Below are 16,824 nucleotides of genomic sequence, written 5' to 3'. Positions count from 1 at the left end.
TTATAGTCACTATTTGCATACGGAATGGAGTTCTACACATAAACTTATGAGTTTATTACCTTCCTGCTCCAATATTACATCTATAGTCTTAGGTCCTATAAATAATGCATACAATAGTACTACATTTAAGGCCAAGTATATATATATATTCATACATCTTTTCTGCAACCCACATAGAAGACTGTGTTACTCATAGGTTAGTGAAATCATCCCTTACTGTGTAGATATAAGATATGTAATGTAATTACGTCTTTGCTAAACATGAATACAAACAAACCCTAGTATTCAAAACATACGAAATGAGAAGGTACAAAGTATGACAAAAGAAAACCTGTGACGATATTTATTAGAATTACGGTGTAATTCCTGGGTTATAACGTGGTTTCCTGATGACACTATTTTGTAAAATGTGTCATTCTGAAAATAGTAATGGTCTTAGAGTAAAGACCCAAGTTCAAGCCTGACTCTGCCATGATCTAGCTATATGATCTTGGTTGAGTCACCCTTCCTCTTTGGTTTTGTTTTCATTAACTGTAAAATAAGAGAAGAGTGGTAGGGACTCTAGAAGGACACACTCCCCCATGTCCCACCCAATTCTCTAAAGTGTAAGTACATGATTACTTGGCCATCTGCAAAGAACCAAGGGCTGTGCTTAATCTCATAGGTAATAGTTTTAAGAGTAGTGGTCATATGTTTATAAGAAATTTTGCAAATACTGTCACTTCTAGTATTCAGTCCTAAAATTCTGTGGAAATCGATGGCTTCAAAAATTAACCCAAACAATGGGAGTTTACAATTTAGATACCAAAATTTTAATCAACCACTTTTTATTGTTTTTGAATAAGTAGAATTTCTTTCCTTAGAAACTGTCATTTTTCCAAATATGATGTTTTACACAAGCAGAGAGCTTACTGTTTGATTTTTCTATTTGACCTTTGACAGCTGCTGCTTCCTACCAAGTAGGTGGTCAAAAGTGACAGGGCCAGTACAAGTAAAGCAAACAGTGTTTCATGGGGGTTTAATAATTAATAACCTGACTTGTCATCCAAACTTCCACAGATCATATTCCTTACTGTGTCATTGGCAGTGAGATTTTAACAAGAGAAGATTGTATAAAAAGCAATTGCTCTTTTGTTTCCAAAACAGGTATTACAAGTGGACAAATAATGTGCACTGCTCTGAACCCAAAGGTACGCAGTGGACCTGGCCTCTCTGATATGCATCAGTATAGCCAGTGGCTGGCCAGCAGACATGAAGCTAATTTGCTACCGATGAAAGAAGATCTGGCCTTGTGGTTAACCAATCTGTTAGGTAAGGTTATAAGATCTCATTTTGTCATCAAAGATAACAGGTTTATTCTCCCTGCTCATGTAGTGTCCTTCTCCTAAGCATATGACACCACTTTAGAAAGAAAGACTTTCATTATTTGCATTTTGCATCTGGGAGACCTGAAGCATATAGAGAATTTAAATGAATTTCCCAATGTCTCTCACATTAACTGTGCTTAGTAATTCCAATATCATGCATTGTAACTGTGTGGTCAAATTGCTCATTTCATCTACACCCTTGCTGACCTGATTTATTTTTACTTTTCTTTCATGCAACTGACCAGTTTGGCCTATTCTTTTGACACTGCACACGGGCCACAGTCTGTGAAATCTGGCTTCTAAAGCTAGATTTCTTTGCCCTACTTTTATAGCACACCTTCTAAAACTGCTGAATACCCAGACTCTGGAACAATAACATCTATCCTTTGTCCAAATGAGCTGACAGGAGTCATCCAACCTTGAACTAAAATTTTTCTTTTCATTACACTTTTGTTTTTAAGTATTCTTCCAAAAGGACGACCTTAGAGAAAAATGCTACCTCATGCTAAGGCTGCCTCTTTTTTTGTTTCTGTTGTGCTGGCATATTCAGAGTATACAATTTCAACCATGTGCAAAGTGGAGTCATACATTCAAAGGATCATCATATAAAGCAATGCTTTTTCACTAGTAATTTTTCGCAGAGAACAAAATTGTTTTAAGACCTGAGAAAAGGATCCTTATAGAGTTTATAAGATTTGAATATTGAGTAAACATAGAATTTGCATGGTGCTTTATCATTTACAGAAAGGATTTCACCAATATTATTTTATTATTGAAAGGATTCCTTCAAGGTAAGTGTTGTTATCGTCACTTTCTAGCTGATGAAACTGAAGAGTTTAGTGAAGAGCATAGTGCATCTGTAATTTTAGCAAGGTTTGACAAGGTTTTAGCACATTTTAGCAAGATTTTTCTTTTTGCTCACCATGGCTCTGGATTTTTACATTGCTTTTGCATTTTTTAAGCCTTTACCCTAGAGTTAGATCTTTCCTTTTTCCTTACTGTGTGCACATGCTTTTGACAATTCTATGTAGTCTAACCAGGGCTACCGCATATGGAAACTCAGGTGGTGCCCTTTGCAAGGGAGCCCAGTTAAAGGGTAAGAGAAGAAATGCAGAAGGCATCCTTCACATCCATCACTCCCCAGAAAGACCCTTCACTGTGCTATGGAGTGATATCCACCAGAAGGAAGGGCTACCTTTCATTTATACAAGGGAAAAACATTTTTATTTATCTCCATTATACAGAGGATGTCAATTTAGCCTAAACAGTTGGGTTTCCTCCCTCTTTTGTATGTTCACTAATTGTTGTTATATTAATATTTTATTAACTTTGAGCTGTTTTCAGATATGGGCTGTCACAGCATGGCAGTATAGAAGTTAAGGCACAGACTTGGAATAAACTGCCTGTGTTTGAACACCAGATGTGCCACTTAACTAGCAATATGATCTTGAGCAAGTTATTTAATCTCTCTGTTCTTTAGTTTCCTCATCTATGAAGTGGTAATGATGGTAGGGTTGCTGTGAGATTAAATAATTAAAATATGTATACTACTTAGTGCCTGACATATTATAAACTCTATATGTGGTGGTGTTATTCCATTTATATAGTTCAGTGAAATGATTAATTTGATTTGGTGAGTAAGTTCATTCATTTATTCAACAAATATTTGGGTGTACATCAGCATAATAATTATTTGAATAAAATGGACTCTGGAATCAGAATGCTTGAATTCAAATCTCAGTTCCATCACTTACTAGCTCTGTGATACTGGGCAAGTATCTGAACGCACTGTGCCTGGGTTTCGTCATCTGTGAAATACATATAATACTAGTACCAACCTCATGGGATTGTTGGAGAGTCAAGTAAGATCGTCAGCTTTAGAACAAGGCCTGGCACATAGTAATCAACTAGCTATAGTAAATATACTAGCTATTGTGTTTATTGTGTTTCAGCACAGTCTGCTAAGTGCTAGAGGGTAGAGTGGTGACTAAGAATAGACAGAGTGCCTGTTCTTATAGAGCTTGGAGTAGATTGAACAAGAAATTAATATAAATAAGTGACTGAATAAATCATTAATTGGACTTGGTATAAACACTAAAAGATATAGGTTGCAATAAGAATGTAAAAACAAGGAGGTGGGAATGGGGCAAATGATCAGAGGACTTGGGGAATTCCTTTTTAAGGGGTCTTATATTTAAAACTGATATCTGAAGAATAATTAATAGCTAGACAAAGTGTGGGAGAAAAGGCTGTGTGGAAAGAATGGCACGTGTGGGATAGGAAGGAGTTTGGTGCCTTAGAAGAACTGAACAAAGGCTAGTGTCAACAGTGTAGATCAAGAGGGGGAGACTTTCATGAGATTTGTTGGGGCTAGAGCGTATACTGCTTTGAAGACCATGTTGAGGAGCTTATAATTTATTGCATGCTCGACGAGGAGTCCCTGAGATGTTCCAGGCAGGGGGAAATCATGATTATGAGTATAGCCTGATTACACAGGTGTGTTCCAAAGTCCCATGACTTGTCATCAAAAGCATTTTATTTGGTGAATGTGATCATTTACAAAGTAGCTTGAGCAGTGTGAGCAGCCCAAGACAGCCTCAAAGAATAGAGAGTCAGTGTATGTGTAATGGAAATATCCTTGGACTAAAAGTCAGGAGGCCTGGCTCCTAACTGGTGTCAGGAGACCTGGCTTCTGATTCTGGCTCTCTCACTTGGTAAACTTGCCCAAAGTCACTCAGCTATCTTTTCTGGGCTCAGTGTCCTCAACCATAAAATGAAGGGTTTGGAGTAGATGATCTCTAATGTCCATTCCAGTTCCAAAAGTCTAAGTTTCCAAGAAATCCATCTCTTGAGACCCAGTTTGAAATCATCAATATGTATAAACAAGGAGAAAACAGTTTACGTAAATGAATAATCTTTCTTTTAAAGAATAAAAAGGCTAATGTTCATAATGCCAGTTATTGGTAACACAGAAGCAACTGACGGCTTGTGAAATTTTCTCAGAAAAGAAATCTTAAAAGAATCTCAAAATAAAAAAAAAAAGAATCTCAAAATATAGTAAAATGTCACTTTCTGTTAACTTGAATTCATAAAAGTAGGTAGATGATAGATTTCAAGTAAATATCCTCATGGTAACTTGGAAAGTAGACCAATATCTTGAGGTTATTTAAAGTGGTAAAACATTCAGAGGTAAGAAAATATGTTATGTACTAGAATGGTGATAATAAGGAAGAGAGAAAAAATGTATGGCTATGTGACAAGATATTTTTACTACACATAATAGATACATTTAGTATTCACGTATTTTAGAAATGGAGTCATTAAAGTAAATTTTAAAATTCTTACTGTTCATTTTGTTGCCTCAGAAATATTTGCAAATTTGTATTATACAGCTCTATTTCAATTCTCCATTCTTATCTACTTGAAGGTTAGAGATATCTTGAAGGTAGTTTCAAAGTTGATCTGGTCTCTAGATAAAGTATCTGAATTTTTTGGTGAGGTGGAAATTCACATACTAAATTAAAGCTTTTAACTAGACTTTGCCATTGTAGTGTGGACCTTACTTGTGGAAAGATTTCCTATTTCTTTCTAGCAATACTTGACTAAAATGTAACTTTTTTTCCTTTTTTGCCTTTCAAAAAAAGTAGTAATGATATTCTAAATTCAGGTATTTCTGGTCCTACATATAAAATGTCAATTGAAAGGTGGAATTTTTTAAAGAACGCTCACTTTACATTCAGATTTCTTGGAGGATAAAAATTATTTGATAGAGAAGAAAATTATTTCATTGGTTCATAGACCAATATTCACATTCTTGCCAAATATGAAGGCATAATACTGTAATTTTCAAGTACTATATACTTACTTAATCAGTAACAATAATAGCGCTTTAGATTCCTCAGCATAAAATTAAAGCAGCAATAGCAAATTTGCAATAGCAAATTTTTAGACTAACTAAAATTTATATTTTAGAATATAAAAACTATTTTATAAGTTAACTAGTTGAGTTAAATAAATTGTCATGATGGTTGGGATTTGTTTATGTGGTAGCATACCAGTCTGATTCATGAGAAAATCATCCTGTGATATTTATTGACTACTTACATATCTTTGTAGTCCAAGTATGTTTTCTATTGATAATAGTTGACACTGTGGAGTTTTATGACCAACATTCAGAAAAGACAACAAAGAAACCTGAATCAAGAGAATCTTGCCTCTAAAGCATTTCTCTGGCCATTGTCCCCTGCTATACATTAAATATACACATTTAATTTTTATTTTAGGCTTTCTGTTTTGTTATTTTTGTTCATGAACTAGCTATTGCCCATTTGTTAATTAACTATGTCCTTAGGACATATTTGAACATCAAATGATTATACAAATAAATCTTGGAGAAAAACTTGTTAATTTGAATAAACAGCATGTAATTAAATTAACAGTCCCAGATTATAGCAACTACTCATCATTCAGATAGATGAGGCACACTCTACAGATTTCATGATTGTTGAAGGACTATTGAAGACTGTTGTTAGTTTAATTTTGAAATGAATATACTAACATAGATGTTCTCAGATTGTTTATTTATTTTATGTTTCTTTAATCATTTGAAAATGACCTTTATCTTCAATTCGTATTTGTTTAATAACACTACACGAATCACATGGGAGTATAATTTTGAGAAAAGATTGTAGTTGTTAAGCATCACAGAAATTGATATTGTTCTTAAGGATTTTAGATCCTTAAGATGTAGGCATATGTGTTTGGATATATGCAGGGAATTTGCATAAATCAAAAAATGTATTACAAATCAAGTTAAGCTAAATTGATTTTACTAGTATTTAGAAATGCATTATGACAGTTGATGTTATGGTGATTGTCCCTTTCTCTGACTTTCCTACATGCACATAAAGGAAAATTCAGTTGTTATATGCATAGTATGATCAATATGTAATGTTTTCCTTAATTCAGTTATTTCTAAAAAAAACCTATTTTTAGCATTATAAAGTTAAACACCTATTTACTGGAGTTGCTGCTGTCTAATGAGTTTGGAACAGCTCTCTTCTTTTTTCTTAAAGTCCTTTTACTGGATACTTGTCCTGCAGACTTCTCATATTCTTGAAGAAGTCAATAAAATTTTCTTAGGAAAGGTGGTGTCTTATGCTAGTTCAAAAATTTAAAGAATCAAGTCTATGTTCACAAATTGACACCTTTCAGAGCAGTTACACCCTAATGTTTTACCCAACTTTTCCAACAGAACCGACTTTGTCTTTTCTTGATACAAATACAGGGTAGACTCTGAATCAGTGTGGAGCAGGTGCTGATCTAGGGTTTCTGGATATAATCAATCATTTCCTATCTCACAACCTTTATATTTGTCTTAAAACACTGACTAATTTGAGTTAAGATAGCAGATGAGTTGCTTCAAGTTCTCTAATTGGAGAAATAGACTGTGATTGAGAGGTACAGTGGAGATTGGAGTAGAGTTTGATCATATCTAGATCACCCTTATAGATAAAATATACTAGTTTTCTTATGCAATGAATCAGGCTACATAACAGAGCATGCCTGAATGCTATTCTCGTTCATTCTCCAATCATCAGCAAGGTGGCTTGCTATTCATTTCTCAGCACCACTGTCTTCAGCCCTACACTGTTTTGTTTTTTTCTGAAGGAGTTTCTAGAGAGAAAAATTCTGTAGATTTTCTACAAAGAAAAAGACAACTGCATTAGAGAGAGTGCATTGTTATAGAAAAGTCATTTGTGTATCCAGCAAATATTGATTTAACTAACCAAGACTGGTGGCTAAAAACATAGACTCTAAACCTAGACTTCTTGGCTTAAAGAGCCAGTTTCACTGTGTGAGCTTAAGCAAGTTATTTAACCTAAATACATCAACTTCATCATCTGTAAAATGGACATAATAGAAGCACTCACTTCGCAGTTTTGTAAAAATATTAAAAACATGAATACTTGTAAAGTGCTTGGCATATAGTAAGAACTCAAATGTTAAATATCATTATTAGATGTTGTCATATCTTTAGGAAACTGAGTGTAGTACTGCTAACTTACTAGGAGGAAAACATTCTTTCGCAGCAAAATAGAAGATAAAAGGGATAATCTTTATGGAAATTGTGGCAAGCTTACATTTCTGGGAGGAATACACTTGTATGTACAAGTATGTGTGTTGATTTTAGATACCTGACAAAATATTTCAGGCACATGATTATTTCATATCATTGTGTCCTCATATTTTAAGAGGAAATGACTAATCACAATATTTAACCAAACCACCTGATCTCTGTCTACTGGCAAGCTGTCAGTCATGACTGAATTGATGATGTGAAGATCTAAGTTCACAATTATGAACCCAGGAAGTAAAGATATTCTTTCTAGACTTGGCTATTTTGGGTTGACCTTCAAGTCAATAATAAAGACAACCCAGTATGGGTCGGCACTCCAAGGTAATTTAATTGTGTCCATTCATTGCCCCTTCTTTCACTAAATATACCAAAAACGTGGAAAGATGGGATTGGGGAAGAAATGATTCTATGATACCAGAATCCTACTGTTTCTAGCATTTATAGTCTAATGTCTCAAACCGGCTACACAATTTATATTAAAGAAGATCTGATTCTGTCTGACAGAGATTGAACTGTGTATAACTTTTACTTGAGAAACTGTAATTAGTCATTCATAGCCTATTCTGGTGGATTCATCATGATTAAATTCAGCCAACTTTATATTCAGTTTTTTATATACTTTTGGTAATATTAATGGAATAAAGAGTATGATAATATATCATCCCATATAAGGATTATAACTGATTTCTTAAAATTATACAGTACATTTAAAATGTATATTTTATGATTCTTAATCATTGGATGGAAAATGTTACATATGAAGGTTTAAAAAAAATTCTGTCTTGCATTTTTCCTTCATTTGAGTCAGTACATTTCAACCATAAAGTATGTAATAGCGTTTGCTTTAGCCAAAAAAAAAAAAAAAATCCACCTTTTGGAGCTATAAAATATACAGAATTGAAAGCTGAGACCTAATATATTTTTCATTAGGTACAGATGTTCAATGTTAAATTCCTCAAGTATTCATGAAAAGCAGGATAACAAAAATTTGTTCAGGTATAATGCAGAAAAAGTAAAAATCATTCCTTTTGGTAAATTGCTAATGGCTTTTTAATGAAAGCCAGTTTTCTTTTTATAATTTACAAGTTCTTGTAAATTTTTTGTAATCATCTCATCACTTGACATTATGAATAGAATCTTTAAATTTTCAAGTAGCTTAATGAAATAATACCTAAAGTCCTCTTCCAAATGTAGAAAATCTTATAAGTAATTTATAAAGGAATCATTCAACAGTTTACGTAAAGTTTGCCTTCTTTACCTTGAAATATAATTGATAATTTAAAAAATATTTCTAATATTTATTTTTATGCTTGTTTGTAAATAACTTATTATCATTAGAAAATGCAAGCCAATATGGTGAATGCATAATACAAATTCTGTTGTGCTGGCTTTTTTGCATCTTGAGACTATTACTTTCATTCCTTAATTGAGTTAAGCTGCATACAATTTTGAAATAATAATAACTCTGTATAGGCTACCTCTGTGGTGAGTACTTAGAGCTACTGATGTTTTGCCACCTGCAGAAGTCATTATCCTAACTGAGGGCTAAAATGTGAACTATCCAGTAGGGAAAAAAGAACATAAAAAAAGTAATTCCTTTTCCTCCTTCACCTGCCCTTCCCCCCAAACTGTAAAAAAATCATTTCAAACAGATGTTTCTTAAAAACAAAATATATTAGATATTGTGAGTTTAACTTTAAGCCAGTAGTATATCTGCTGTTCCAGTTGGTTTACATTTATCTTAAGTGTTCATGGAATTGAGCTGCATGCATTTTTCTTAAGATAAAAGGTAGTCCTATGACTCTCAGTATAAAACTTTAAAATACCTCCTTTTTTTCCTTTTGCTTTAACAACTGCTTTTAACAGAAATAATACCCAACATTTTCTCAAAGTTTTCCAAGAGTTTGTTTCTTCATTTGTCAATTCATGTACTCACTGAACGTGTTTACTAGGTGCCTTCTATGTAAGTAACATTATGCTTACCTCTGTAGTAATGCACACACAAAACAATATACCTCAAGAGGTTTCTAATGTACTGGTGATGACAGGAACTTTGTACAAAGCATGTTATTAGCCATAGAAGAAGTTTGATGAGTGCCAGAGTGAGTGATACTCCTGAGTATGACCATATAGGAAGGAGATTGATGTACACTGGGAGAATATCTTTCTGGATTTCTGATTAAAGAGAAAGTAGAATGTGGCCAGGCAGATAGAAGATAGGGGGCTGTTACAGGAAGGGGCCATGCCTGGACCAAGGCATGGGAGTGGAAATGGGAAGATCCGCCCATGGAACTGGGAAGGCAGGGTGCAGACCAAGGAGCAGGGTGTAAGCAAGTTAGAATAGAAAGGTGGATTAGCGGCATATGAGAGGACTTTGGATATTGGGTAAAGTGGGTTTGTTTCATCTTTTACATAGAGGAGAAGATTAGGGACTATGCAATAAAGATGAAGATTGGCTCAGTGAGGGTGGTGTTTAACAATATTAATTTTAGCAGGGATTATGGTATGTTCTGAATGCAGACGTTGAGGATAGGAGGACTAGCCATTGTTGTTGCTGCTACAGTTTAGGTATCAGGTCATGAATTTTTTTTTTTTTTTTTTTTTTTTTTTTTTTGCGGTACGCGGGCTTCTCACTGTTGCAGCCTCTCCCGTTGTGGAGCACAGGCTCCGGACGCGCAGGCTTAGCGGCCATGGCTCACGGGCCTAGCCGCTCCATGGCATGTGGGATCTTCCCGGACCGGGGCACGAACCCCCGTCCCCTGCATTGGCAGGCGGACTCTCAACCACTGCGCCACCAGGGAAGCCCCCATGAATTTTTTAAATTAAGATTATGGTTCTAGAAACAGAAGGAAGCATGAATCTACAGGACTTGTGACTAATAAGTTATAGGAAAGTAAGACAGGGAAATAAAATATTCTGAAACTTAGAGAAATACAATACCAGGAAAAGGAGAGAGCTCAGGGGAAGGAGTTTTGAGGAACATACAAAAAAGAAATTAATGATTTTATAGAGCCTGGGGGGTGGGGAATGGAGCCAACAGGAGTGATAGTTAAAGTGTACAGTTTCTTTGGGGAGTGATAAAAATGTACTAACATTGACTGTGGTGGTAATTGCACAACTCTGTGAATATACTAAAAGTCATTGAATTATACACTTGAAAGAGGTGAATTGTAAGGAATGTGAGTTATATCCCAATAAAGCTGTTATAAAGTAAAAGAAAAAAAAGAAGAAAGAAAATATACTTTGGGAGCATATAAGAAAGAAGAAAAATAACTTTTAACCAATAAAATGGCAGGGATGGACAACTGTGAATCATGTTCATAAGAGCAGTAATTGAAGCTGTGAGTGGTTGTGAGGAGACAAAAAAAAAAAAGCAGAGAGATCTGAACCTAATAATTCCACAGTTCAAGCACTGCATCAGGAAGGGGAAGAGTGGTTAGAGGGGCAGTGCTTTCTTATAGAGAGCTTCTTACTTGCATTAATTTTACCTGTATTATCTTCATCAGGAAAACAAACTCAATGGAATTTAAAGATGTGGTTTTTTTGTTTGTTTATTTTTTTATTTATTTTTGGCTGTGTTGGGTCTTCGTTTCTGTGAGAGGGCTTTCTCTAGTTGTGGCGAGCGGGGGCCACTCTTCATTGCGGTGCGCGGGCCTCTCAATGTCGCGGCCTCTCTTGTTGCAGAGCACAGGCTCCAGATGCGCAGGCTCAGTAGTTGTGGCTCACGGGCCTAGTTGCTCCGCGGCATGTGGGATCTTCCCAGACCAGGGCTCGAACCTGTGTCCCCTGCATTGGCAGGCAGACTCTCAACCACTGCACCACCAGGGAAGCCCATAGAGATGTGGTTTTATGCATTGGCCACACTCTTAAAATTGCCAATGGTGGTTGATTTTTGATATACTATGGCTCTATTTTATATTAAAGGGGAGCTATGGAGTTCTTGTGATGAAAGACGTATACACAACACAAAATACCAGTTTTGCTTTATGCTCTTGCCTTACAGGCTAAAGTAACTGAAAAACGTAAAATTCCAAAGAAACCATTCTTTCCAGTGATTTCCTATCTCAGATATGTAACTCAGCTAGAATTGGAATTTTGGTGATAAAAACTGCATATGTTGGCATGAATGTCACATTTGGGTTGGGGAATGATTGTGTTTTTATAATGCTTCTTTTTGTTATTGCAGGGAAGGAGATTACGGCAGAAACTTTTATGGAGAAATTGGATAATGGTGCCTTGCTCTGTCAACTTGCAGAAACTGTGCAGGAGAAATTCAAAGAGAGCATGGATGCTAACAAGCCCCCCAAGGTAAAAGATCCCAAGGCAAAATCAGTCACTGTCAGATGGTGGATTACATTTGTAGTAGCTTATGAATTGAGTTTGAGGATTTTGTTGTGAATGGATGCACTAAGTCCTCTATTAATGAAACACAGAGAGTGCTTTTTAATTAGGTAACATGTTATTTGCACTCTAATTATATAAATTACATAATCCTTTCAATAAGTCTAATTAACTAGAAGGTTATGGAAGTTGATGGTATTAATACAAAACAAATGCTGTATATAAACTGGTTGAATCTGATATATTGATTAAAAATTTAACAGAAGAATAACTTATGTCATCAGGCAACGAACAAAATCTGGCCAAGAAAGATTTACTGAATAGGTCTTTGTTTCCAGATAGATTATTATGGCTGAATACTGGAACAAAATATCTGGAGTGTATAATATTTTGCTCTTTTAAAGTAAGTAGTATATTAAACTAAGTAACTTTGAACAAATTATTTTCTTTCTGACTGCTCATATTTCCTTTCTGCACATTGTTCTAATATTTTTCCTGGTTATTATAAACACATAATAAAAGTGTGGTGTTTGATATTTTTTGAAAGGAACAAGGTAGATGACACTTTTCTTAATTTTTTTTTTTTTTTACTTTTCTTAATTTTAGACAGAGAAGAAAAAGAGGTAAGAAAAAATGAGGTTAAAATATTGTTGAAGACAGCTTAAAAGAAAAAGGAAAAGCTGTTAAACTTTATGCAACTCTGGCAAAAAAAAAGTAAAACTGATTATTTATGTCAAATTTCTTTATGATTACCGAACTAAAATCTAAACAAAAGATAAAGCTCCCTGAAACAATGGGTTTCTTTTTATAGTGCTGTAGTTAGTTTGGGGATAATATTTTATATTGCTCTGTAAAGTATTACATAACATACAAAGCCTCTTCATTTTTTTTCCATCTTAAAAGCAGAACAGGAATAATGACGCAGATATAGAGAATGGACTTGAGGACATGGGGAGGGGGAAGGGTAAGCTGGGATGAAGCGAGAGAGTGGCATGGACTAATATATACTACCAAATGTAAAATAGATAGCTAGTGGGAAGCAGCCACATAGCACAGGGAGATCAGCTCGGTGCTTTGTGACCACCTAGAGGGGTGGGATAGGGAGGGTGGGAGGGAGACGCAAGAGGGAGGGGATATGGGGATATATGTATGCATACAGCTGATTCACTTTGTTACAAAGCAGAAACTAACACACCATTGTAAAGCAATTATACTCCAATAGAGATGTTTAAAAATTTTTTTAATTAAAAAATTTTTAAAATAAAAAAATAAAAGAAGCTCTGTGAAAATGTTAATTAACTCATTGGCTCCCAAACCTTGCTGTGCAGAGGAATCACCTGAAGATCTTTAAAAACTATGGGGCCTGGCTCCTTTACCTGAACATTCTGATTTAATCCCTATGGAGAAGGACCTGGGGATTGGGATGTCTAAAAAGCTCTGCAGGTGAATCTGATGTGCAGCAAAGTTTGGGAACCGCTGAGTTCATTTTCTTTTTCCTGCATTTAGATGCAGACTAAATGATTTATGAACGATCACGAAGCTAGTAAGTGACATAGCAAGAACTTGACGTAGACGTCCCCTTTCCAAGTCTAATGCTCTCTCACTTTGGTTCACTATGCGTAGTTTAGACATGAAGAGATTGCTTATGAAAATGCAGAAAATGTTAGGACTGTTAGGAAACTGATTTTTCTTCTGCTGTGTCTTCCATTGTAATGTAACTGGCTTTTACTTCAGTTCACTAATGAGAAAACATAATGCATAGTAGGAGGACAATTTGCATAGAAAATTTACTCTAAAATAACTAACAGAGGGAAACAAAAGGGTTGTGCCCAGATTTTTGAAAGCATTATCTTAATATTGTATAGGTCCTGCAACCTCTATTTGTATTATTTATTGTTGAGGAAAGAGAGCTCATTGCCTCCATATTAAGATCTTGAATCCTTCCTAGTAACAAAGAATAAGCAACTCTACTAAGGCACAGTTCTCTGATTTTGTTTATTTTGTCAACTTTTGCTTTTTAAAACAGAAGTTAAGATCCCTGAATAGAATTATAAGACTGTCAAGAGTAAGATAGCCCACAAAGCACTAGTCTATTGCATAAAGGCTTTGATGTTGAACACATTTTGCTTGGGTTCTAGTTTTATTATCTATTGAGTGGATGTGTCTGAGCCTTAGTTTTCTGATCTTTAAAATAGGATTAATAATTTTGCATCTATGCCTGCCAAAGAGCATTACACAAAAAAGACTATTGGTAAATATTACCTCTCTTATGCATTTGAGTTAAGAAATCCTGATGAGAATTTTAGATTAACTAGAGGAAACTAGAAGAAAAAAATAAGTACCTTGTAAAAGTTTATAGTTAATGTGATAGCTACTATATGTAAATACAGGTATTGATACATTTGCCCCAAATCTCCATAGTACTATGTAATATTGAGGATAGGTATGAGTCAGGAGTTTGCTAGCTGTTTCCTTTGAAACATTTATTTCAAATTATATTAGTTTTATAATAAAACTGTAAAACATAAAAAGAAACAAAGGAAATTTTCCTTTCATTTATTGACCCTAAACCATTTGTTTAATTGAATAAAAAACTCAAGTAATACTTTGATGATGATAAATGTTTTAGTATAAAAATTCAACCATCATTATTAAACAAGTGTAGGTTTAAAAAAACCCACTATGACCTAACTTTCAATGCTCAAAAAATCAAATTTACTCTGAGTTAGAAGTTGACACAATTACTCTTGACTAAATTGCCTTCTGTGTCCTTGGCAAAATTCATATATTTCACAACTTACTTCCAGTGCAGCTTAAATCAAAATAGCATGTGCTTAACTTTATGAAAAATGGAAAGACAGCTAGTTTTTCTTTTTTGCATTTTATGAGAAATTTTTCAAAAGTTGAAAAGCCAAATGGCTAATATCTTCATGGCTATTATTGTTCATAAATATAATTTTCTCAAGAGTCATGGTCTTCAGCCCATCTTTGTCTATAAACAGAAATAGCTGTTATATGATATTCTACAATATTTTGTTATTATTAAATCTAAGTTTAAACCAGAATAGATTTTCTAAGACCCACGTAGTTGGGTTTACATTGACTATTTCCTTTAGGAAAAAAGGAGACTTTCAAATTGGAGGTTACAATGTTAAGATCACAGTATTGTTTGCTTACGTGTGTATGTAAGTAATTATTTTCCACCTGGGCATTTTGAAATTAGGGACAATAGTGGTAAAGATAGATGAGTTGGCCAATTACTTTGCTGAATTAGTGAAACTGTTATGTTTAGAAAGATGTTAAAACAATATTACTTAAAAAAAAATCAGCGGCAAACTTGATCTCATCTAAAGTCACGTTATAGGAAGTCCTTTGTAATTCTTTTCCAGCTGCTTAAATCTCATATTCTTATTCTCATAGCAATATTTTTACTTTTCCTGATTGATAGTTAATTTGGGGATTTTACAGCTGTGTAAATACTTTAGAGCGAGTAAGTTATGTCTGGTATGTGTGAAGTATGTCTGTGTTAAGAGTGATTTAAACACTATTAATATTTGCAAGTAAATTTAATAAATATGTTAAACAGTTTACATATTTAATATTTTAGTTATAAATGCATGACTCATAGCCTATTCTGACTTGATAAAATACCCTGAATGAAAATAAATTATATCCTATGATTCTTTCTTTCCAAGCATCAATGGATCAATTTAAAAAATAGCCTCTCTATGTTTTTAGCTTTAAGTAGTTAATCTTAGCCTGTGCATTTTCTCATTTTGCATGGAAGCAATGCAGAGATTTCACAGAGTTAGACCATAGTTGGGTTACAAGTATTTGAGACCAGGGTGCAGCAATTTAATGTGTAGTTTGATTTTGATTACTTTATATGTACCATAATATGATCAATTTATTATAAATATAAATGTTAATATTCCCCGAGCTGAGGAACTTTAAAGGCAAAAATCTAAACTATTAATCTTTCCAATATCCTATTGGGATGAGAAAACCAAAACAAGTGATAAGTTCAAGGTTAGGTTTTATGCTTTTTGACCCTTAGTTACTTGGTGTCTCCAATCAAGACAAAATAATTGTTACATTGTTGTATGAACTTTCATATCCTGGTCTAGAGAGTTCACTTGCTATTGTATAATTACTCTCTTTTTCCTAATCATGACTTGCTGATTTGTGTACACGATTTTCTGAACCACTGGGGCATCAACATGGTGCAAAATACTCAAAGGATTCAACCTCTCCTTTTCTCCTAACATTCTTATCTGTTTGTCTCATTTATCTTAAGAGTCTCTACCCCAGACATCAGTTTCCCTGGGTTCAGAGTTTCCTTTGACTTCAAAGAGCTCTGGGTGGTTAGATCAGGTTTGAAGTACATGAAGGGAAAAGAAAAAAAAAAAAAAAAAAGAAGTTCTGTTACTTAGTAGAATGCTACATTATGCTCTAAGGAAGGAACTGAACATTCACCGTCTAAATGTAGAATCCAGCCCTTGTTTGTGGGAAAGAACATCCTAGTCAGATAGAAGGCCTATAGTATGTTTGCCCATCAAGAAAACCTAGTTCTCTGAGCTGTGAGATAGCAATACCTCAGGATGTTGTGCCATCCAGGAATTAAACAAGACATAAAGATCAGAGTTTTTTGCCTCAAAAATCAATAGCACATTTTGTTGAGAGAACATCTTACCAAGATTAAATTCAGAGAAATCCAGAAATTTGTGTGTATTGCCGGTGTCTCTGACAGAACAAGAAAGTATGGTAGAAGTGGTAAAAGGTTTTTCTTGAAAAGAAAATCTCAGCTGTGATTAATCTACAGGCGTTTGTATATAGTTATGCACCTGAAATAATCGTATATTCCTTAAGAAGTCCATGATTTTGAAATGCAAATGTATTGCCAAGATTAAACCAACAGAGTGAATCATGATGAGAGGGAGGGAATATAGGTGGAATGATACGGAAATAAATTATTTT

General features: G+C 34.4%; 1 protein-coding gene across 2 annotated transcripts in view; it reads left to right on the top strand.

Moving 5' to 3' along the window:
• The window catches only part of GAS2 (growth arrest specific 2), a 155,043-nt gene that overhangs the window by 38,137 nt on the left and 100,082 nt on the right, over nt 1-16,824 (top strand). For both annotated transcript variants that reach the window (XM_060104427.1, XM_060104425.1), the window contains exons 2-3: nt 1,147-1,311; nt 11,693-11,814. In XM_060104427.1, coding sequence (XP_059960410.1) covers nt 1,167-1,311; nt 11,693-11,814 — 267 coding nt within the window. In that variant the 5' untranslated portion in view covers nt 1,147-1,166. The remainder of the gene's footprint in view (nt 1-1,146; nt 1,312-11,692; nt 11,815-16,824) is intronic.

Source organism: Mesoplodon densirostris, chromosome 7, assembly GCF_025265405.1.
Source record: "Mesoplodon densirostris isolate mMesDen1 chromosome 7, mMesDen1 primary haplotype, whole genome shotgun sequence".
NCBI lineage: Eukaryota > Metazoa > Chordata > Mammalia > Artiodactyla > Ziphiidae > Mesoplodon > Mesoplodon densirostris.
This window is presented reverse-complemented; position numbering and strand designations above follow the sequence as displayed.